This window comes from Mobula birostris, chromosome 4 (genome assembly GCF_030028105.1).
Source record: "Mobula birostris isolate sMobBir1 chromosome 4, sMobBir1.hap1, whole genome shotgun sequence".
NCBI lineage: Eukaryota > Metazoa > Chordata > Chondrichthyes > Myliobatiformes > Myliobatidae > Mobula > Mobula birostris.
This window is the reverse complement of record NC_092373.1, coordinates 128,109,889-128,134,220: the sequence shown is the minus strand read 5'-3', so window position 1 is coordinate 128,134,220 and position 24,332 is coordinate 128,109,889. Positions and strand designations below refer to the sequence as shown.

At 38.6% G+C, this 24,332-nt stretch overlaps 1 protein-coding gene across 3 annotated transcripts in view; it reads right to left on the bottom strand.

Annotated features, from left to right (window-relative positions):
- The window catches only part of abce1 (ATP-binding cassette, sub-family E (OABP), member 1), a 31,516-nt gene that overhangs the window by 6,684 nt on the left and 500 nt on the right, over positions 1-24,332 (bottom strand). For 2 of the 3 annotated variants that reach the window (XM_072256018.1, XM_072256020.1), the window contains exons 2-14: positions 23,137-23,259; positions 22,207-22,292; positions 21,096-21,193; positions 20,098-20,215; positions 19,554-19,691; positions 17,922-17,991; positions 15,617-15,713; positions 10,648-10,737; positions 8,282-8,403; positions 7,401-7,622; positions 3,265-3,324; positions 3,113-3,171; positions 2,393-2,503 (exon numbers count right to left, since the gene is read on the bottom strand). In XM_072256018.1, the coding sequence (XP_072112119.1) occupies positions 2,393-2,503; positions 3,113-3,171; positions 3,265-3,324; positions 7,401-7,622; positions 8,282-8,403; positions 10,648-10,737; positions 15,617-15,713; positions 17,922-17,991; positions 19,554-19,691; positions 20,098-20,215; positions 21,096-21,193; positions 22,207-22,292; positions 23,137-23,239 (1,374 nt within the window). In that variant the 5' untranslated portion in view covers positions 23,240-23,259. Of the gene's footprint in view, positions 1-2,392; positions 2,504-3,112; positions 3,172-3,264; positions 3,325-7,400; positions 7,623-8,281; positions 8,404-10,647; positions 10,738-15,616; positions 15,714-17,921; positions 17,992-19,553; positions 19,692-20,097; positions 20,216-21,095; positions 21,194-22,206; positions 22,293-23,136; positions 23,260-24,059; positions 24,274-24,332 lie in introns of all 3 variants that reach the window. The other variant, XM_072256019.1, reaches the window with a different exon arrangement.

The following is a 24,332-nucleotide window of genomic DNA, read 5'->3' as shown; positions in this document are numbered from 1 at the left end:
AAATAAGAGCCCAAACCTGCTGACAGTACTCCAAGTGAGGCCTCACCAGTGCCTTATAAAGCCTCAGGGTTTTATATTCTAACTCTCTCAAAATTAAATGCAAACATTGCATTTGCTTGCAGAGCACCACTAGTCAGCAGCAGTCAATCAGAAAAGGCTCCCTTTAATCCCACTCTGCCTCTTGCCAATCAGCCAATCCTCAATCCATGCTGATATCTTTCTTGGGCTCTTGGTAAGCAGCCTCACGTGTGGCACTTTGTCAAAGGCCTTCTGAAAATCCAAGTACACAACATCCTCTGATTTTCCTCTGTCCATCCTGCTTGTTACTTCCTCAAAGAATTCCAGCAGATGTGCCATGCAAGATTTTCCCTCAAGGAAACCATGCTGACTTTGCCCTTTTTAATCACGTGCCTCCAAGCACCCACATCCTTAACAATGGACTCTTAACATCTTCCCAACCATTGATCTCAGGCTAACTGGCCTATAATTTCCTTTCTTCTGCCTCTGCAATTCTCCAGTCCCCCAGGACCATGCCAGAATCTTGTTACTCCACTGTAATACTGATTTGACTTTAGCTTCTCCCTCTCAAATTGCAGAGTGAATTCTATCATATTAACTTCACTGACTCCTTAGGGTTCATTTACCTTAAGTTCCCCAAACAAATCCAATTTATTACACAATATCCAATCCAGAACTGATCCCCAATGGGCTCAACCACAAGCTACTCTAAAAAGGCATCTGGTAGGCATTCTACAAATTCTGTCTCTCAGGATCTAGCACCAACCTGATTTTCCCCAGTGTATCTGCCTCATCACCATCATATTGCCCTTTTGACATGCCTTTTCTATCTCTCGTTGTAATTTATAGCTCACATCCTGGCCACTCTTCATAACTCCCATCAGGGTCTTTTTACCCTTGCAGTTTCTTAACTGTACCCACAAGGATTCTACATCTTGTGATCCTACATCACCTCTAAGGATTTGGTTTCAATTTTTACCAACAAAGTTACGCCACCTCTTCTGCCAACCTGCCTGTCCTTTTGATACAATGTGGATTCTTGGATGTTAAACTCTCAACTATAATCTTTCAGCTACGACTGTGATGCCCACCTCATCTGCCAATCTCTTAACTGTGCTACACGATTATCTGCCTTATTCTATATACTGCGTGCATACAAATCTAACACCTTCAGTCCTGTTTCTGTCATCCTTTTTGACTGTCTGCTTTTACACTGCAACTCATCTCAGTGACTGCAATTGTGGCCCATCATCTGCCTGTCCTTCCTGACACTCCTACTACACACAGCCTCTGCTTGTAAACCAACACTCTGGTTCCCATTCCCCTGCCAAATTAGTTGAAACCCTCCTCTATAGCTTTAGCAAACCTCCTTGCAAGGATATTGATCCTCATCGGGTTCAGGTGCAATCCACCCCTTTTGTACAGGTCATACCTTTCCCCAAGAGATCCCAATGATCAAGACATCTGAAACCGTGCCCCCTGCAGCAAATCCTCAGCCATGCATTCATCTGCCAAATCATCTTATTCTTGCCCTCACTGGCATGTGATACAGGCAGCAGGTCTTGCTAACCTGGAGGTCCCGCTTTTCAGCTTTCTACCTAGCTCCCAAATTCTCTCTTCAGGACCTTCTCGGTTTTCCTACTTATGTTAGTGGTGCTGATATGTACCAAGATTTATGGCTGCTTACCCTCCCCTTTAGAATGTCATGGTCTCTATTCGAGTTGACCTCGACCATGGCACCTGGGAGGCAACATACTATTGGGGTGCCTTTACCACCTCCGCAGAATCCCGAATCTACTCTCCTAACGATGGAAGAGTTAGAATATCACTACAGCAGTCCTCTGCTCATCCGTTCCCTTCTGAGTCACAGTGCAAGAGACCTGATTGCTGCAGCTCATCCCTGGTAGGTCACCCCCTCAACAGTACCCAAAATAGTATTGAGGGGAACTGCCACAGGGCTATTCTGTACTTTCTTCCTATCTCACTTCCCTCTCCTAACAGTCCCCCATTTTCCTGCCTCCTGCAACTTAGGGGTGATACCTCCCTGTAGCTCCAATCTATCACCTCCTCAGTTTCCTGTATGAGCTGAAGGTCATCGAGCTACAACTCCAGCTCCTTAATACTTCCCCTGAGGAGCTGCAGCTTGATGATCTTCATCTCATAAGACCAGTTCATTAAGAGAATAACGCTAAAGATCCAATAATAACAAGCTATTTTGCTCAAAGTGGGCATTTCAGTTGACAGCCTGCTTGGCAATAATTAGGAGTAAGGTATAATGGGTGGCACTGAAGTAGCAGATATTTCCTTCAAACGTTTTTTACATTAATAAAACCAGATGTTACACAAGAAACAATTTAAAAAGCTGAAGCAGTACCTCCTGATCAATGATGCTTTCAATCTGCAGTGGTTTCATTACATCAGTTACAAATTGTGGATGAGTGTAGGCATCTCTGATCTTTTCATGAAGCAGTTGACGAACAGTTCCCTAGTAAGGCAAAGTGCATTTTCTCTTTTATTTTAAAGAAAATATTTATTTCTAATATGTCAATAGCTCTATGCAATGCATGTGGTTAAAATGTTATAACAAGATTAACGAACCTTCAAATATTCTATGTATACTTTCATTTGCAACATGAAAATATCTTGAGGCACAGAATTGAAAGTTCAGTTTAGATTTGAAGAAGGCAAATACAAGATAGGATAACTTAGAGACATGAGAGGTAACTTCTTTATACAGAAGGTAGTGAGTAGCTGGAATGAGCGGCCAGAGGAAGAGTTCAAGGCCAGTACATGTGCGTATAAGAGACATTTGGATAAGTAGAGCTTGGAGGGTTATGGGTTACTGGGACTAGCTGAAGCAGTACCTCTTGTTGGCATGGACCAGTTGGTCTGAAGGGTGATTTCTGTGCTGTATTACTCTATTACTGCAGATGCTGAAATACTCAGATAGGATGAACACCAAATTTAAGCCCCTTCACTTCTGTTTCAAGACTTGCAACTTTTAAAATCTTGCACATATGTTTTCCACAACTGCAAGCCTTTCCAATCCTCCTTTAGCAATTCATTTATAGCCAAAAGAAATTAAGCTACTTACTTGAGACTTAGGGCTGATCTTTTGTGGCTTGTAGCTGACATTTAGTACAGGGACCGCACCTATTAAAATATTTAATACATTATTTCAGAAGTGACAGTGAGTGTCATAATTTGATAGTGCCATTTCCTAAAATTGTATCAATAATGCATTACCCCCTTCATCAGGCTTCAATCTCCCAGCCAACATTCGGATGAATGTCGTCTTCCCTGTACCTATTAAGAAAACAAAATAATCATTCTTTCCTTCACCCATAAACTCCAGTTATTTTCTAAAACTCTTAAATTAACTGGTATAGCTAAGAATGTACAGTAAAGCTCTGATTATCTGCCAATTGTTTAGAACTCCTAATAGTTCAGCAGATGATTCACTCATTATTTTGAAATGTGCGCCTTGGGTTTCAAACACAAGCTGTGTTTACAGTCAGAGCTGGTTTTTGGACTATGTTTGTACATTTCCCAGTTCTATTACACTCACCAGATTTACTGGAAAATTTGTGTAATACACAATAAAAGAAATGTTTGCGTTATTACCAGGAGCAATATCCAATCCAATATCCATCAAACTCTCCTCATATTAACCCTTTTTTCCTGGGATCATTCTCATAAACCCTAGCACATCCTTTCTTAAATAAGGGGCCCAAAACTGCTCACAATACTCCAAGTGCGGTCTGACCAATGTCTTATAAAGCCTCAGCATGACATTCTTGCTTTTGTATTCTAGTCCTCTTGAAATTAATGCTAACATTGCATTTTTATTCCTTACCACCGATTCATCCTGCAAGTTAACCTTTAGGGAATCTTGCACAAGGACTCCCGAGTCTCTTTGCACCTTTGATTTCTGAATTTTTTTCCTATTTAGAAAATAACCCACGCCTTTATCCCTTTCACCAGGGTGAATCACCATACACTTCCCTACACTATATTCCTTCTGCCACTTCTTTGCCCATTCTCCCAATCTGCTTAAGTCCTCCTGCAGACACCCTGCTTCCTCAACACTACCTGCCCCTCCACCTATCTTTGTACCATCCATGAGCTTGGCCACAAAACCATCAATTCCTTTGTCCAAATCTTTGACATATACAACTCAAAAAGAAGTGGTCCCAACACCAATCCCTGTGGAACCTGCAGCGGATCAGAAAAGGTCCCCCTTTTATTCCAATTCTTTGTCTCCTGCCAGTCAGCAAATCTTCTTTCCTTGCTAGTACCATTCCTCTTATCTTGCCAAGCAGCCTCATATGCAGCAACTTGTCAAAGGCCTTTCGAAAATCCAAGTAAACACCATCCAGTGACTCTACTTTGTCTATCCTGCCTGTTATTTCCTCAAAGAATTCTAACAGATTTGCCAGGGGTTGCCAACCTGGGGTCCATGGACCCCTTGGTTAATAGTATTGGTCCATGGTTGGGAATCCCTGCTCTAATCAATTTAAGAGTGGCATAGAAGCGTAGTGGCTAATGTAACACTTTTCAGTGCCAGTGATCAGGTTCAATTCCCACCACTCTCTGTAAGGAGTTTGTACAATTTCCCCGTGACTGTACGGGTTTCGTCTAGGAGCTCCAGTTTCCTCCCACATTCCAAAGACATACATATCAATAAGGATTAGTAAGTAAACGTGCTCCTGTTGGAGCTGGAAGCATAGCGACCTGTTCCCAGCATATTCTGAGACTGTATTGGTCATTGACATAAAAAATGCATTTCACTATATATTTCAAAGTACATGTGACAAGTAAAACTGCATTTCAAAGTACATGTGACAAGTAAAACTGCATTTCAAAGTACATGTGACAAGTAAAACTGCTCTTTTTAATATTTAAAAGATAAAATCTTCCATTTAAAGGTACTCCATTTTTAATTACAGAATTACTATTATTGCTAACATACCATCAACCAGCACCCACCCACCCAGCACCCCCAATCACTTGATACTTTGAAGTCCCCATGACTATTCTGATTCTTTATATAAAACCTTGGTCCCAGCCTGCTCAAGAGGAGCTCATCCCAGTGATTCTTAACCATACAGTTAACGATGCTTGTGTATTATGTAGCAGCACCTATTTCTCAAAACACCCCTTCAGCTACGAGTTCAATTTCCCAAGCTAATATTCCTTCCTCCAATTTGCATTGTTCAAGCAATAGTAGAAAAAATGTCTTAGAATGTCTTAATGTCTTAATTTATAAGTAGGGATTCCTGATTATTTGTTTCCAATTTCTTACTGCAACATGTGCCTCAACAACTCTATTCTCTTTCCTGCACCACCATGAAAAAATACATGAAAACAAAGGTTCAGAGATGCATATATAGTGCATTCCAGTTAATCGGGCTACATTGGAATCAGTACATTTTGGCCCAATTAAGCGGCTGACCCAATTAGCTGAAGTTTCAAGGAAATAGTTTAAAAAAAAGGTATAAAAAAGATAAACTACAATTTAATCGAGTAACAAATTACGTATTTAAATGAAATCCAGAACAATTTATAGCACTACCAATTCTACCACAGTACCATAAAACTGTATTAGTTCTCAATTGTTATTGCCAGAAGAATTCATCCGGTATACAATGCCTTTTCTTTTGATTTGATTGTAAATGAACAAATTCAGTGCAGATAATGGACTTTCTTCATACAATGCCTTCAACAACTGCTTCCTCCTAACCTTCATTTTCATTGTAACATTTGAGATGACTGTCGATACCTTCGTAATAGCTAACATGATAAAAAAAACATTTCATTTTCACTCCCTGCTGTTTCTGGCATCTCCAAGCCTGAATGCTTCAAATATCAGTGAGCAAAACTGTTCGAGTTGTCTTACTGCTTAGTTCTCACCAACTATCAGTGACAAAAATTGTTGCTTTTTGAATACAAATTGCGCAAATGATGCTATTTAAAAAATGTTTGCTCTAAGCATGGTGTAGTCTTGAACAGTCACATTACTGAACATGACTGATGTGAGTTAGAAACTGTTTGACAACAGTCTCTTGTCCCAATTAGGTGGCAAATAAACAAAAGGAATCCAGGCTATTTTCTCAATTAGTTTTTGTTCTTTTAAAGTTGTTCCAAATAAGCAGCTGGCCCGATTAACCAATTCACTGAAATCCACTGTATATGCTAGGTTATTGGTTCACAATGTGGGCCATATGGCCCTCCAGGCTTCCACGCTGGATTTCATAGGGTCACAAGCAAAAACAAAAATCAAGAAACTGGGGGCCATAGGAGTTTCTGAATAGACCATGGTAAGTTTGCTGTTTTAACAAAATCCCAGCCGAGGCAGTGTGCTGTGTCCTTGAGCAAGGGACTTAACCACACACAGTGCTCTGCGACAACACTGGTGCCAAGCTGTATGGGCCCTTGCCCTTCCCTTGGACAACATCGGTGTCGTGGAGAGGGGAGACTTGCAGCATGGGCAACTGCCGGTCTTCCATACAACCTTGCCCAGGCCTGCGCCCTGGAGAGTGAAGACTTTCCAGACGCTGATCCATGGTCTCGCAAGACTAACGGATGCCTTAAGGCTGATTTATACTTCTACGTCAACTCGACGCCATAACCTATGCACGTTGTGAGCATTTATACTTGTTCCTTGGTGTGTCTGCGTCGCTCTGCAATTCGGGCATGTCGCACATGCGCACACGCCTGCCCGCGCAAGGCATCATGGTCATTGTAGTCCTTCTCAGGGTAAACCAGTTTAAAGTGAGCATCTTTTTTCGTAAAAGCGAAATCTGTCCTCCATAATTTTGGAGGTCTGTAAAGCTTTATGGAAAGCATTGCAGCCAGAGTTCCTTCCCTGCCCTTCAGTCGGCCAATGGGAGGAAATGCGATGCTACCAATCGGACCAATCGCAGTTGTTCGGTCTGCGTCGCTGCGACGTGTAGATACATTTTGGGAGAGGTGCATGTCAGGCTATGGCGTAGGGTTCGCGGCTACGCCGTACTTACGGCGTCGAGTTGATGCAGAATCAGCCTTTAATAGTGAGCATGTGGGCCTGACCCAGCAGGATACCCTGCAATGTGCTCCTCCAGTTAGTGATTATGATTACTTTGTTATAGATAATTACATCTTAATAGGAGAACCATCCACATCTAATTCCAGCCGAAAGACCAAGTAGTAGCCAGGTTTTCCATATCAAAACCCTTATCAGATGGGGATTAATATGGAAAGTGTGGCATGGCCGATGTAGGATATTGTGAGTTTATGCTGGACACATTTTTGGACATTACTACATCAAATGCACGTTAATCCAGTACTTATTTTGAACAATAAATTTTCCATGATTTCAGTATGTGTAATAAAATGCTCACCATTTTCTCCCAACATTACCATGATTTCAGAGTCTGTGAACTCGCCACTGCCAATGTCCAATTCAAATTCACCCATCTTTTTTCTCATTCTTGGATAATGGTACCGGCACATTTTTTTCACCTCTTCCTCGTTTGCTGTTTCAGCCACTTTGAAAATCAGTGATGCATCACGGAATCTCAAGTTTTCAGTTGGCACATACCCGTCCAAGAATATGTTGATACCTATCGAGAGATTTGAGAGATAAATGTTCTTCCCATTATTTAGGCCTTATCTGTTACTGGCTTCATGACCAGAGGTGTAACCGAACCCAATAGGGTACTACTTTCAAAACACAGTATTCTACAATGAATACCTCAACTATAAGCAGCTATGGGATCTACATTCACTGAATCTAGATTATTTTGATACTGTTGTGTATGACACCTGGCATAATATTATTCCACTACGGTGGCTTTAATCTAAACAAAATAAACTTTACAAACTGCATTGCCATAACTGCAGATCTAGGATCAGTTATGTAGTTTTTCCATGAATATTCAAATATTTATTTTAAATTGAAACCCTCAATATGAATATATATTATTTTATCAGCATGATTTCAGATTATTTCATCTTAACATTTAACATTGAAATACAAAAGTACTTCAAGGACTTGACAGTTTCCTAATCACCAATGCTTCCAAAACATCTGCTGGAATCAAACTTTTAAAGAAAGTAGTTATGCATTACCCACTTGGTAAGGCAAACTATATTAAAATATTTACCGTGTCCACACTTCGAAGCTTAAAGTCTCTACATAGTCTACATGTACATTTTTTGTTAAAAAGAATATTTACAACTTTGTACAAAATAAGGTTTTTAAAATGCATTTAAGTTTTACCTTCTCGAACACTGAAAGGCATAGTAACAACGCCATATGCACTTGGCACACCGTACAAACAGCAAATGAAGTCAGAAAGGTAGTCTAGTACACTCAAATCGTGCTCCACAACGATGATATATCTAAATATGGAAAGATGAGCGATCATACATCTAGTAAAACATTTACTGTAACTTTTAATCACAAGGCCAGCTGGAAATATTAGACCTAATATCACAAACAAGATTCAACATTGCTTTTAAAAGTCATTTGTTGAAGATTCAAAATTAATTGAAGGAAATTAATCTGTGCCATGACTTATGTTGCACTAAGATATCATGTACAAATTTGAATTCCAGTAACTGAAATTTCACTTGCACATGGAAAAAAAGTTATTGTAAAATATGAAAATAAAACTATGAAACTTGTAATTAAAGCTATTTGAAAACTGCACTCCACAGATTTTAGTAATACCTCTGTCAAGAAATTCAATAAGGACCACCAAGTCCTTGAAAGTCCCAAGGCTATCCAATCCCTTCTAATGACAGAACTTGATTGAAATATTGGAAGCTTGGGTTGGGCATTTGGAAGTTTGGTTGATCACCAAGCTTGGCAAAATGTTTGCATATGTTTTGGCTTCACTTGAGAAGCCATCATCACTGCGCAGTTGAGGGTGTTGTCTCCTCAGAATGCTGACTTACATACAACCAACGAATCACCAGTGACCTCGGGATCTGGACAGTGAAGCAAATACTTCCAACGGACCTCCCTCAAAGCTAGCCAATCAGAATCTTCTACTTTTGAACCAGCCAGCCAGACCACGACATTTAATCAATATTCATTTGGGCCCCAGAGGAGTATATAAACTGGCATTAAGGAGGCAACACCCTCAATTGCACTCTGACGATGGCTTCTCCATTGGAGCCAAAACGTCTGAAAAAATTTTGCCAAACTCGGCCATCAACCCAACTTCCAAACAGAAGTTGATCCAAATTATGGTTTATTGGTTATGCGATGACCAATGTTGTTTGAATTTTTAAGATTTAAATTTGGAAACTTGCAAAAACAGCCTTTAGTATCATTTAACAAGAGTAGCATTTTAAATTTTACAAGGCCTTGGGATATATATTTGGCACCTATACAATTTATGATAAGCTCCAATGCTTGTTTGTTATTAATGTAACTGGGTATCACATCAAAATTTCTTCCCAGATTTCAAAACAAAATGGTAAAAATATAGGTTTAAGGTGGAGTTACATGGCAAAAACAAATACTACTCCCCATTTGTAGGGAACACTGGCAGTTCCCCCACAACATTCCCTACAGTCAGAGAAGCCCTGAAGTTGTGATTAGTTGTTTCCCAGTTATTAACCTCATTCAGTGCTGTATTTCTCTATGACTCACTGACTTTGATAGATAGCGAAAGCTTCAAGGGACCAAGATTAGTTTTAGCAAATACAGCCTTCAATTTATTTGCTGAACTTAGGTTTTAATATGGTATAGAGTGTTTCAGAATATAGTTAAACAACAAGAATATCCCTGTTTTTAGACAGATGGCTAGGGAGAAGGAAATCTCCACCTCCAATTTAATGTACAGTCTTTTTGATGTGCAGGTCCCATAAGGAAAGAAGCTAGATATACACAGAAAGTTCCCAATATTAACAAACAAGTCAAAGCCTTTCTCACCCCCCCAAAATCAACAAAAAAAAAGCCAGTTCACTGCTATCAGTAAATTCTGGTCTAATTTCAAAATTGTTTTGCTGTAAAATAACTATCAACAAAGCTCAGACTAGTGGTTGCTTTCGACTTCAAGTGCAGAAATGCAGAAAGATTTTGCACAATGATGCTTTGTGCACTAATATGAGTGGGAAATGTGTAAGTAATCAGAGTTCTTTCATTTCTTCCATCTTGTGGATAAAAATGGATACGCCAATCTGTACTCTCTTTCATGTAAAATTTGAAATATATTACAAATGACGCGTTTGGATTCATGTACTGAAATTTTCCATGCAAAGCACATTTTTTATGGCTTCTAACACTTACACTATATTAATGAGTACTAGTAAAGTGCTTTGGGATATTTTGAATGTGATCCAAAAGTATATTCATTGAGTCCCTCCTCTTTCATACCATTGTAGTTGTCAGACCACCTTTATAGTTTTACATAGTTGATTCAAGGTGTGGCAAAATTGTAGTAAATTGTCTACTGTGCAATGCTGATATTCAAGTAGCATTACACACATATATTTAAGTTATTATAAGAGTAAAAGGGTATTTACTAAAACGTAGATGCAAAAAAACTGATATTATAAATAACTATGGCTATTAGATTCAGAGCAGCACAATTCTAGAAAGAATCAACATTTGGCAAAATAAAGCACATTTACCTATCTGGATTTATAAGGGAGCGAATGGTAATGGCAGCCTTCAAACGCTGTTTAACGTCTAAGTAACTGGAGGGCTCATCGAACATAAAACTGTTAAAAAAAAGTTTGTTGCTGAAATATACAGTTCAAAAACAAAAGCAAAGTTGAAGCAGATAAATTATCACCATTACAATAATAAACGCAAGATGCAACAACATCAGTTTTCTGTATCTTGACCAAAGAACCAAGAGAGTTGACTATTGAACTGCAACATGAATGTTAGTGTGTTGTAATTCTGGATAATAGATCTAGTTAATAATTTTTCATATTGCAGGACAGCGATCAGTCAATTTTCTAAAAAGAACTAGATCAAATGAAGAAAAAAAATGAAGGCGCATGATCATTTTCGCTGGGTTGATTGTGTAGTGAACGAAAATGAGACTGGCAGAAGGGAGTGGGGGGGTGGAGGAATACCAGCAAACTATAAAGTTTTTTTTAAAATTTAGGAACGTGTACATTAGACTTTAGTACATTTACTCTCCGGTATCATGCATGTACAACAACATCAAGTAGTCATATTTCCAATGCCCAGTGCTGCAAAATGCCCAAAATTGAGGCAGGAACCTCCTTCGCTTTTGGACCATTCGCCCCACTAAAAGGAAACAAAAGTGTGTGGGTATCCTTCCATTTAGGCTTGATGGATGTTCAATGGAACACCTGTCAAGTGTTGCCAACCAAGAGTCAAAATCCAACAGAACATCACCCAGACAGCTACTTTCTGTAAACTCCTGTTCTGCTATTGCCCATGTTGTGACATCAAACATAATACAATACTCAATGTGAAATTTAACATCAGCAATAATAACATGACTTCTGTAATCAACAGTCTTTGATTATGGATAAATGTGTGTCACATTCAAGTGCCTTTACATCCGGAGGAACTGGAAAAACCAATCGATTTTAAAAAATACAAGTTACTAAATGTAATGCATCTGTCAAATAATCATCATCCAGATACTCAACAACTGGAATTCTTGGTCAAAAGTCAATTATTTTATAAAGACTGCCCTAGAATACATGAATAAGAACAATTTTCATAAGATACAAGCAACACACATAAAACTTGCTGGTGAACGCAGCAGGCCAGTCAGCATCTCTGGGAAGAGGTACAGTCGACGTTCCAGGCCGAAACCCTTCGTCAGGACTAACTGAAGGAAGAGATAGTAAGAGATTTGAAAGTGGGAGGGGGAGGGGGAGATCCAAAATGATAGGAGAAGACAGGAAGGGGGAGGGATGGAGCCAAGAGCTGGACAGGTGATTAGCAAAAGGGATATGAGAGGATCATGGGACAGGAGGCCCAGGGAGAAAAAGGGGGAAGGGGGAAGCCCAGAGGATGGACAAGGAGTATAGTGAGCGGGACAGAGGGAGAAAAAGGAAAGAAAAAGAATGAATATATATATATATATATATATAAAATAAATAAATATATATATATAATAAGTAAATAAAGAACCCGTCCCATGATCCTCTCATATCCCTTTTGCCAATCAGTTGTCCAGCTCTTCGCTCCATCCCTCCCCCTCCTGTCTTCTCCTATCATTTTGGATCTCCCCCTCCCACTTTCAAATCTCTTACTAGCTCTTCTTTCAGTTAGTCCTGATGAAGGGTCTCGGCCTGAAACGTCGACTAGAGATGCTGCCTGCTGCGTTCTCAGCAACTTTTATGTGTGTTGCTTGAAATTCCAGCATCTGCAGATTTCCTCGTGTTTGAATCTTCATAAGATCAATGTGGATTGTATAGCTGGGCTTTCCTATAAGACAGCTGTGCACCATTAGGATAAAGATCGCACACTTGAAATATTCATTTCTAAAATCTCTTGCACCAGTTGTAATAAATATCAACTAGCAATGTGACTCTGCTCACAGAACAAAATGAGATCATCACCTCTGTAAAATTCTACTAGTCACAACGTTAAGGGCTCTAAAAACACCACAGTATTAAAATCTTTTGAATGTATTTATTTTCAAGTAAGTTGGGAACTACAACTAATTAGAAATGGCACTGCATATTTTCATTGCAACCTGTAATTTTGGTTACCAGCAACTATTCCCACATACCCCCTCTATGATGTGTCATAGAGTAAGAGAAAACTGCAACACAGAAACAAGCCCTTTGGCCCACCTATTAAGCGCCAAACTATTTAAACGGCCAACTCCCGTTAACCTGCACCCAGACCATAGCCCTCCATACCCCTCCCCTCTATGTACCTTTTCATTGTTCATCCTTGACCCATGACCTCTAGTTGTAGTCCCACTGAACTCCACTGGAAAAAGCCAGCTTGCATTTACCCCATCTATAATTTTGTATACATCTGTCAAATCTCCCCTCAATCTTCTATGTTCTGGAGAATAAAGCTCTAACCTATTCAATCTTACCTTATGCTTCAGGCCCTCCAGTCCCGGTAAATTTTCTCTGTACTCTTTGAATCCTATTTGCATCTTTCCTGTAGGTGAGTGCCCAAAACAGCACACAATACCCCAAATTAGGCCTCACCAGCGTCTTATACAGCTTCAACATAACATCCCAACTCTCATATCCAAAATTTTGGTCTATGAAGGCCAATGTACCCAAAGCTTTCTTTACGACATTGTCTACTTGTGACAGCACTTTCTATGAATTATGAACCTGCATTCCCAGATCCCCTTGTTCTACCACACCCCTCAGTGCCCTATTGCTCACTTGGGTTCTACCCAAGTGCAACACCATGTACTTGTGTGGATTAAATTCCATTTTTCAGCCCATCTTTCCAGCTGGTCCACACCCCACTGCAAGCTTTGATGGTCTTCCTCACTGTCCATTATACCCCAAATCTTGGTGTTATCCGCAAATTTGCTGATCGAGTTAACCACATCATCACCCAGATCGTTGATATAGATGACAAACAACAACAGACACAGCACAGATCCCTGGGGCACTTCACTAGTCACGGGCCTCCAGTCAGACAGGCAACCATCTACTACCTCTCTCTGGCTTCTGCAAAGCCAATGTCTAATCCACTTTAATACCTCATTTTGAAAGCAAAGCGACTAAACCTTTTTGATCAGCCTCCCATGCGGGAACTTGCCAAATGTCTTACTAAAGTCCATGTAGACAACATCCACTGCATTGCCTTCATCAACTTTCCTGGTAGCTTCCTCAGAAAAACTCGCAAGATTGTTTAGACATGATCTTCCGCACACAAAGCCATGCTGACCATCCTTAATCAAACCATCTATCCAAATATTCATATACCTGGCTCTTTAGAATACCTTCCAACAACTTTCCCACTACTGATGACATCTATAATTCCCGAGTGTATTTTTACAGCCTTTCTTAAACAGTGGAACAACATTAGCTATCCTCCAAAACTCCAGTCTCACCTGTCACTATGGGGGAAGGGTCTAAGGGAAACCTTGACAGGCCCTGGGGTACTTGTCCACCCTGATTTGCCTCAAGACAGCAAACATCACCTCCTCTATAATCTGTATAGGGTCCACGATCTCGCTGCTGCTTTGCCTCACTTCGACACACCATGTCCATCTCCCAAGTAAATACAGACAGAAAAAATTCATTTAAGATGTCACCCATCTCTTTTTGCTCCATGCATAGATTACAATTCTGATCTTCCAGAGGATCAATTTTGTGACTTGCCATCCTTTTGCGAACATACCTACAGAAGCCCTGAGGATTCTCCTCCATCTTGTCTGCTACAGCAACCTCATGCCATTTTTTAAACTCCTCCTGATTTCTTTCTTAAGTGTTCTCTTGCATTTCCTATACTCATTTGTCCATATCGTTCTACTTCTGATATGCATCTCCTTTTTTTCTTAACTCGGGCCTTCTTATCTCTTGAAGACCTGTTATCCTCTATCCTTCCTGAAGGGTTTCAGCCTGAAACTTTGACTGTACTCGTTTCCATATATGCTGCCTGGCCTGCTGAGTTCCTCCAGCATTTGTGTTCGTTTATTCTTTATCTTTGCCTTTTATTCTCACACTTACAAGCTTTGTACTCACAAATTTTCACATAAGAAGGCTTCCCACTTACCAAATACACCTTTGCCAGGAAGCAGCCTGTCTCAATCCACACTTGCCAGATCCTTTCCGATACCATCAAAATTAGCCTTTCTCCAATTTAGAATCTGAACTTGAAGATCAAACCTATCCTTTTCTGTAATCATCTTGAAGCTAATGGCATTATGACCACTAGATGCAAAGTATTTCCTACACAAACTACTGTCATCACCAGGCTTAATCTTTTGTTTCCTGACTTTGAGTGTTCAAAAATGTTTGTGGAAATTGAGCATAAACTGTAACATTTAATTGCAGGCATGCCTAAATTCTTTGTGGAGGTATATTAAACCTACCAACAGAAGATATTGATATATAGATATTGCACGTAAAATATATTCAGTGGTTCTTTATTAGGTACACCAGTTTATTAATGCAAATATCTAAATCAGCCAATCATGTGTCAGCAACTCAATGCATAAAAACATGTAGACATGATCAAGAGGTTCAGTGGTTGTTCAGGCCAAATATTAGTATAGGGAAGAAACGTGACTTAAGTGTCTTTGACCATGGAATTATTGTTGATGCCTGACAGGGTAGCATCTCAGAAATTGCTGATCTCCTGGGATTTTTCTAGTTTACAGAGAATAGTGTGAAAAACAGTGAGCAGCAGTTCTGTGGGTGAAAATGCCTTGTTAATGAGAGAGACTAAAGGAGAATGGGTAGACCGGTTCAAGCTTATAAAACAGTGACAGTAACTCAAATAACCACGCATTATAACGTTAGTATACAGAAAAGCATCTCAGAGTGCACATATCAAATCTTGAAGTGGATGAGCTACAGCAGCAGAAGATCGCACCAGGTGCCACTCCTGCACCTAATAAAGTGGTCAATGATTGTATACGAATTGTTAATAATGAAACATATTCTTTCAGAAACTTACATGTCTGCTTTCTGAATGCACACTACTGCACATGCAAATCTTTGGAGCTCTCCTCCAGAAAGATCTTCAACATTCCTTTCTTTCAAGTGAGTCAGATCTGTGTAAGACGGTTACAGTCTATTAATCACAAAAATTACCATTATGAAAAAGCAATGTGCCAATTTTTTTTTGGGCCTGCTGATGAAGATTTAATGTACTTCTGTGTCTTTTTACATCCTTGGGTACCTCAATATGCCAAATTAAGTTTTTTTTTATCCATTATTATGATGCAAGGAAAGGTAGCAGTCAACCTATACAAGTAAAATGTGACCATGTCAAAACTAATGACAACCAACTGCTCTCCTTCAAACGGTTAATAATCTTCAGTGATATTTGGATGACTAGGGAATAGAATACATACTGAATAGAAAACTTTTTCATCTCTTATAGTATATCAGCAACAGTACCATTAAATAACTGACAAAGCCCGGAAGAAATTTGCTGCTGGACGAGGGCTGCTGTAGATGTTGAGAACTAACAAGCAGATTTATAGAAGTATTTGTCATTGTTCCCTGATGGGTACAGACTCATCTCATTTCAGAAGACACCTTTCACAATACTATGCGATATTGTCACTATGCCAATAGGGCCAGATTCAGTACAGGTATACATGCTTCAAACTGGGAACATGAGAAATAATTTCATTGCCATGATCTGTAACCTTTATCCTAAATGTTACAATTAAGCATAGGGGCCACCTCTGGCTCAACAGGACTATCAGTAACAACACCACTCACTGTCTGTGTCTGTAAAAAGCAAGGTGACAAGCTTTTGGTGAAGCTAATAAACAACAATTGCGGAATGCAAAGTCAAGCAATCCAATCAATGTTTCAGATCGAAGTAACTTGCTCTGCAACCACCCCTATCATTTATGACAGCAGAGGTCAGCATGAAAGGGCAAACAGTAACAATGCTTCAGAAACTTCCCGCATCAAAGAATTTGTAAATTGACCACTTGAGCCTAACTCTATATTCAGTAAGATCATGGCTGATCTGACTCTTTCAGTCAGCTTTGCCTGCTAATCTCTGTAACCCCTCAAAGGCTAGCTCAATGTTCATTGGTTTAAGCCTTAATATATTCAACACCTGCAGCCCTCTTCAGTTGAAAATTTCAAAAATTTGTTACTCTCCAATAGAAATTTCTGCTCATCTCACACCCCTTACCTCATCCGTGCCTTAGAAACCTACCTCTAATTTCAAAGATCCAGGCAAGTTGATAGCTATTGCATGAACAGAATAGAACAAACCAATGATACTGGGATTTGGCATTTCAGCTGCTGCAAAACTTGTGCTCCAAAATTAGCTACAACTCCAACAAAGCTGCTCCAGTGCAATTACAACTCTAGCATCCAAGAAAGAATAGTCTCATTGTTACACATTCAATTCTCCAATCTTTAGCACAATAATGCAAAATATGAACAATAACTTTTATCATGCAGCACTTATTTCCTAATAAAACAGCAATGTTCAGTTAGAATTCTACAAGGTTTACTTGGCTCCAAAATCTATTACAGCCTTGGTCCTTGTAAGGGTGACGAGCTAAATTCTGGAAAGTTTACATACGGCATGAACAATAGTTCTCAAATGTAAAGCAGTATGCAAGACATTTAGAGCACTAGCAAATCCAGTCAAAGGAAATCTGTAGGACACAGATATGAAAATTCCCTGGGTCAGGTCTTAGGCTGCTTGCTAGTGACCCTACTCTTATACGATTAAAAATTATAGCATTGGTTAAGGACTGAACAAAGCCTTTCCACTACCAGAATGATTAAATTTAGGAGTCTGGTGCTATAGTCTCCAGTTGCCTGAATAAATGCAGCCCTAATGATGCTCAAGATTAACAACGCCCAGGAGAAACCAGCTCACTTTGGTGAATCTACATCTAGTGCACCTCGGCAAAATTTTGCACCAACTCCTCATGATTTCTCAGCAACATGTGCTAAAACTAATACTACCCTTAAAAACAAGAATAGAGAAGGCACAAGAACTCCTATGTTTTCTGAGTCGACAAGATTTGGAAAAATACAGTATTTCTAGACCCTGGAAACCCTTACCCTCTAGATTCGTTATTAATTTATTCAAATGGAATTTATGGATAGACAATTAAAGACTCAATAAATCCCTACTATTAATGCCCAAGTCCGCCAAATGTATTTAACTAGGACAAAAGGCATCCAAAAACATTTTGATATTTTAATGCATATGGATTAAACGCTAATCTGGTAAAATTAAAATATTTCAGAATGTTTAGCTTCAGTCTTCTTACCCAGATGTTCACAAATAATCTCCTGTGTTTTGGTCTCATCTTTTCTGTCCAAAATAGAACCCACAGTGCCCTGGAAAAACAAAGTAAGAATGCAGCATCTGCAAGAAGTGTTTTTTAAAAAGATCCATATAAATGGTTTTGCATTATTTCATTACATCTTAACAGCATGCAATTTGCTTGACTAATGCTGACTCTAGTGGACACAATGAAAGATTACACTTTGATCTCTTTGTGCCTGGCCTGCTGCGTTCACCAGCAACTTTGATGTGTGTTGCTTGAATTTCCAGCATCTGCAGAATTCCTGTTGTTTGCGTTTTTAAAATTCACTACTGCGAAGCCTCTTCTGATGCTGCCTACACCGAAAAAGTTTAGATCCTCTCTTCGACGGGAATTCAGTGAAACCATCTCTCACTGCTTCCCATCTGTAATTTCTTCAGCTCTTCAACTTTTCTCCATCCCTCCCCCTCCTGTCTTCTCCTATCATTTTGGATCTCCCCCTCCCCCTTTCAAATTTCTTACTGACTCTTCCTTCAGTTAGTCCTGACGAAGGGTCTCAGCCTGAAACGTCGACTGTACCTCTTCTTAGAGATGCTGCCGGGCCTTCTGCGTTCACCAGCAACTTTGATGTGTGTAGCTGATGCTGTAGTTTTTTGATAGCTTCAACTTGTCTGCCAGATTTGGTGTCAACCAGGAAAACCACTGCATACTCTACAATTCACTCTCCAGATTTACCAATGCCAAGGGCCAAATAGGAGTGGGGTTGAGAATTAAAATAAATTGCATTTGGCTGCCCAAATGCTATGAGGGAAAGAAGCAAGTTTTGTGGGACAACAGGACATTGAAACAATGGGTCTCGAGGGCAGTCCTGATTGTGCATTTGGAGGAGAAAGTACTATCATCTCTCATACACTCAATTTCTGTGAAGTAGAAGTAATTTCACCAAGCCATAATAGCACCAATATTGCCAAAAGGGTTGCCCCATGATATGTGGTTCATTGTTAGTAAATAAAGCATTGCAAGTTCAGATGCGTGCAATGTAAAAAAAGAACTTGGCAACTTAGCATGCTTGATTTCTCCTTTTTCCAAATCTAAAGAAGGATTTTGACATGGAATTTCAACTCGGATTTTCTCCCATCAATGCTGCTCAGCTTGCTGGATGCTTCAAACTTCTAATTGTGCTGGACTTTCCAGTGTTTATATTTATATACTGTACTTATTATTTCAGGCTTAGTCAACTGAAAACTGAAGTTAGAAGAAGATGCATCATAATTACCTCTTCAGTAACATATCTAGAGCTTTTGTTGAAAAAAATAGGAGAGCCTTGCAAAACACAAAGTAAATTCTGTACTATATATTGATGCAACATCCATTGTGTAATTATCATACCTGAATACTTTATTTGGCTGACCTTAAACCACAACACTACTAAAAATCTTTTAAAAGTTACAATGTCTTTGAAATGAATGAATCATTTTACGATCTTCAAAATATATTACATCAAATAGGCAGTTTTGTTTTAAATTTTAACACACATCTTTGATCCAGTACCATTTCAAAAATGCACAGGCCAAGCAATACAGACACATCTAAACATAAGTGATTAATGAAGTATTATATTACATCAGAAGTTACCTTTACTGCCTTTGGGATCTGGTCCACATACTGGGGCTTGATTATAGCCTTTAGATCATCCTCTAAGATCTTTGTAAAGTAGTTCTGTAGTTCAGATCCTCGGAAGTAAGTCAAAATTTCCTGCCAGTCAGGAGGATCCTATCAGAAAAATCACATTTACCGTTAATGAATGGCAAGACTTCTAGAGCATCAGGAAAATAAAGCACAAGTAAAATTCACTCTGCCACCTATTTTATCAAAAGTGTAAGCGACTTACTAATCCTCTGACATTTTATAAGGGGCTCTCCCATTTCTTCCCTAAAGTCTTTAAAATACAATCCATCCCTATGAGGTGCTCCATCGAGGGGGGGGGGAGAAGAGGGGGGAGGAGGTGGGGGGGAAATCAGATAAACTAGGTGAAATCCATTACATTCCGATCAGCGAAACAGAATCAGCAAAACTGTTTCATTTTATAAAAACAAGCCACTTGGACCAATTCTAAAAATTGTTAGCAATAACTGATAACTGCAAAAAATATTACATACCACCCAAAGAGAGAACTCACATCATATTTCCCCAAGTTAGGCTTCTGCTTTCCTGCTAGAATCTTCAGAGCTGTAGATTTTCCAATACCATTAGTTCCCACCAAGCCTAAAACTTCACCAGGGCGAGGAATAGGCAATCTAATAACGAGATTATTTGCAATCTGTAAAAATTCACACAACTATGAAAACATTGGTCCAGATGCTAGCCCCACTCTAATCCATATCCACAATCAACTGCACTTATACTTACTAGGTCTGGGGGTAAAAGGCCACCTCACTGGACAGAGGCATACTTGTGCAGCAGCATATTCCCAACAGCAACAGGAACTTCAGTGAAGTGATGAGGTGCCTGTTGAGTTTTCACTGAATTCCCTGCCCCTTCTCCACCACCCCCAACCAGAAATGCCCCAAATTCAGCTTTGCTGGCAATAAGACCTGAGAGATTTTAATAGGTTTCAATTGTCTGAATTCAGCAACAATAAAATATAAAATTACAAATTTCCAGCTGAATACAAATACCTTAAAGTATTTTAATTTGTTTGAAGTGCCTGTAGATTACATTCTCATCAAGGTTTATAAAAAACTATACAAATTGTTCATATAATGGTATGGTATAATGGAGCTAAAATGGGAATAAATCTACATTGAAATGAGGTTTAATTTTTTTTGCAACAGCTAAAATGGCTTACTACACAAGACAGCTGCAACCATAGTACAATTTTGATCAAGGAAGAGGAAAATAAATTTCAGCAAGCAATAATCATGCTGTGACATTTGATTCTTTTTCAGCAGCATGGACTACTTATAAACTCAAAATTATTGAAATTTGAACCTAATGTTATTCCTCTGTAAACACGTTTTAACCATTTGATGCAGTTTGTGGAGAAACGTACTGATTGAAACATACACACGCAAACATACACACAAAGTTTTACATACACCATTTATTATTTGATGTTCTCTAAAACTACCAATTAGGTTACAAAGTATTCATTTTCCCCCTGCATTGTTTCATTACCTGTGCAGCTTGAAGGAATTTGCACAGTATCTATGTGTTGTCTCTTTGGCTAAATTGCTTGGCAGATTAACAATTGACAAAGCTCCAAAAGGACATTTCTGAAACAGAAAATATTGATAAAAGGTCAAAATCACTTCATCTGCTATTCATTACCGGCAACATAACCAATACAAGTGTATTTTATCTATTAAAAATGTCTGTATGTTATCATGGGTTTGGTTGAAGCAAAGGACGTTCAATCTCGGCACCGACAAATATTCGTTGGAAAATTTTGCGGACAAGAACACACAAGTTGCGGTGACTCACGTACTTTACAATAATCTAAAAGGAACCTTTATACTTAAAATGAGGATTTCTGAAGTTCATTTCTGAAATGCTCCACTTGAGCATTTACCAGATGGTATATTGTACTTTGTGATAGCAATATAGACGTGTAAGCCACATTTAATTATCTCAGTGGCTAAAGTGGTAAAAATCAGTCAGCACAAATCATTCTGACAAAAATAACTACGGACCAATGCAGGTGCAACAAGCCACGGAGTGAAGAAAGGATTTTCTTGGGGTACCAATCAATAATTCCTACAAGATAACCAGTGAAAAGGTAACAGATTCAACTGTGATGCTCAATACTAACAGTCTTTGTACATTCATTGTCCAATGATTACCTTACAGAGATTGTTGGCTGACAATAGAAATTCACCCAGAAATAAATAAAATCCAGAGTATAAGTCAAACCGGACTCTGTTTTTCCCTGCATTCTTTTAACTGGTAAACTGCACAACATAACAATTGCTAATACTGTGACATCCAAGTACCAAAGATGATAAGAATCACAGAATTCTTAAGCAGTAAATGTATCTTAGAGACAAGCAAAATGTAACATATGGGGATGATTACTGCTCCTCGTGCTAAATGCTATGAACCCATAATAAATGTCATGTTTAAGTGCCAAAAATAAAATTCAAAAATAACTTTGGATAACATTAAACAAGATTTTCAAAGTAGTATACAGGCCATGTGTTGGATCAAAGTTGGAAAAAGTACTCCTGAACTAGGTGATATTTAAAAGTTATCATCTACAGCTGCTGGAAAAACCTGTAAGGCTGATTACCTTAACGCAAATACCACAACCAATGCAGAGTGTTTCTGAAATCCAGGCTATCTTACTCTGGGCAGTAACTTCAATACAAAGCTTTCCTGTGAGAAAGAAAAACACTCTTGAATGATATCACTTAAACTGATCAGAAAGACACTTAATGGATATTTTCACATCTCTGTACTGAACAACTACAAACATATCATGGCTTCATGAAAACTCACCATCAGCATAATTCTGTAGTAAAATGAAAGCAAAAACAAAAATACCAGAAATCTAATCTGCAAGTTGGAAACCCTGGAGATGCTGCACAGCTAAGTGAGCACTGGTAAACAAAACGAATCACAAAATCCTTACAGCTTGGAATGAGATCATGTCCCATGAGCCCTCTGCAAAGCAGCATTTGGCTACTTTAGATAGGTGGCCACAAAAATTAGGAGGAATTACTGGATACGAGAAAGAATGGGTAACAGAAAGGTAAGTAGTGGAATGACTTTGCTGAAAACAAGTGTACAATTTATGGACCAAATTGTTTCTTCCCATGTGATAACGAAATATACAGAAAAAAATTAAATATTGTCAAATAATTATATTAACTGAGAACTAAATTATGTAAACTACTCAGCAACATTTTGCATCCAAAATCATTTCATCAGGCATCCTAAGAGTGAATAAACACAAAATCTTTATTTACAGGACTGCTTCATACTTGTCTGAAGTAACTGAAACAAGAACATTTTTTCTTAATATTAATGCACTGTTATATCTGAGGACAGGTATTCCCAACAGTAAATTCACTCTTTTTAACATTTTGCCAGCTTTTTTAATGTTAAAAAATACCCATGTTGATCATACTTTTAAGTGTATTAAGCATATACTAAATCTTACAAATGACTATTTATTTTCCAATGTAATATGAATAAGATGAAAGACAAAATTACTTACCCATTCGAACAACTGGACAACTCTTCTTGCACTCCTGACGGCATTTCTTAGGCTTGCACTTATCATGGCTAACAATAGCAATTCTGGTGAGTTTATCTGCCATTCTGTACTGTTGAGTTTATTCTGTGGCAAAAAAAATTATGCTGTATAGTACCATGTGTGACTCAAGGACTGCAGAAAGAAATTTCCTTGAATAAGGTCTATTTAAGTGCAAAAACAGATTTAATGAACAGCACCTGCACACTTATCAACCATCTACTGAACTTAAAAATATCAATTTTCAAAGACCATGTGAAAAAAGATTAAATTTGATATGGTATTTTGAAGAATGAGTGCAAAGCACAGTCCTTTTAGACAAGGGGAAAACAAATCTCAACTTTCACTTCAGTATTGACATTTACACATGTCAATATAGGCATATAGAGTGCATATTTTTTTAAAATTGCAACATCTAAGGCAACAACATTCAATTTCAAAAAATCATTGTATAATTCCATTTGCTCTGCTTGACAATTCCATTCACATTGACATGCCACTAAGTGAAGATACAGGTTATTACTTTCTACTTTACTTTAATAAACGATTACGGTAAAAAGCAATAGCTCAAAACGTTATCAGCACCTTTTTTATTTTGCGTTTAAATAAATGAAAGATCCAATAAAGTTATAATTGGTTTCCATTTTGGCTAAGAAAATTACAAAACGTGACAATATCCAAATGAATCAGATTTTGAGATTTTTTTTTAAAAAAAGCTCAAGAGCAAACCCGATTTCGAATTATCACTTCCTTCCGGCAAGAGGTGAAGGAAAGCTTTCTCTGCTCACTGACTTCATTTTTATCAAAACAAACTATCTTAACGGTCTGACAATCGATCTTCCGTTCTGACAGTCTTCCACCTGAGACATTGTTTCTCCTTCCGTTACCTGTTCGGACCTGTTTCCAGATTTTTTTTCTGAGAATCCCCTCCATCTGCAGTACTTCCATTTTTTACAAGACACAACGTTAGCAATTTTGTTGATTTAAGTATTTAGTTAAATGGTTAGGAAATTTGCAACTCCGACGTTATGAGTTTCGAGAACGATGGGTCTTCTGACAGGTTAAACGCTGAATTCCCTATCGTTTTCATCAAAAATGATCCTGCAATGTCAAATTTATTTGCTTATCTTTCATAATAGAGGACATTCAAACTTGTACAC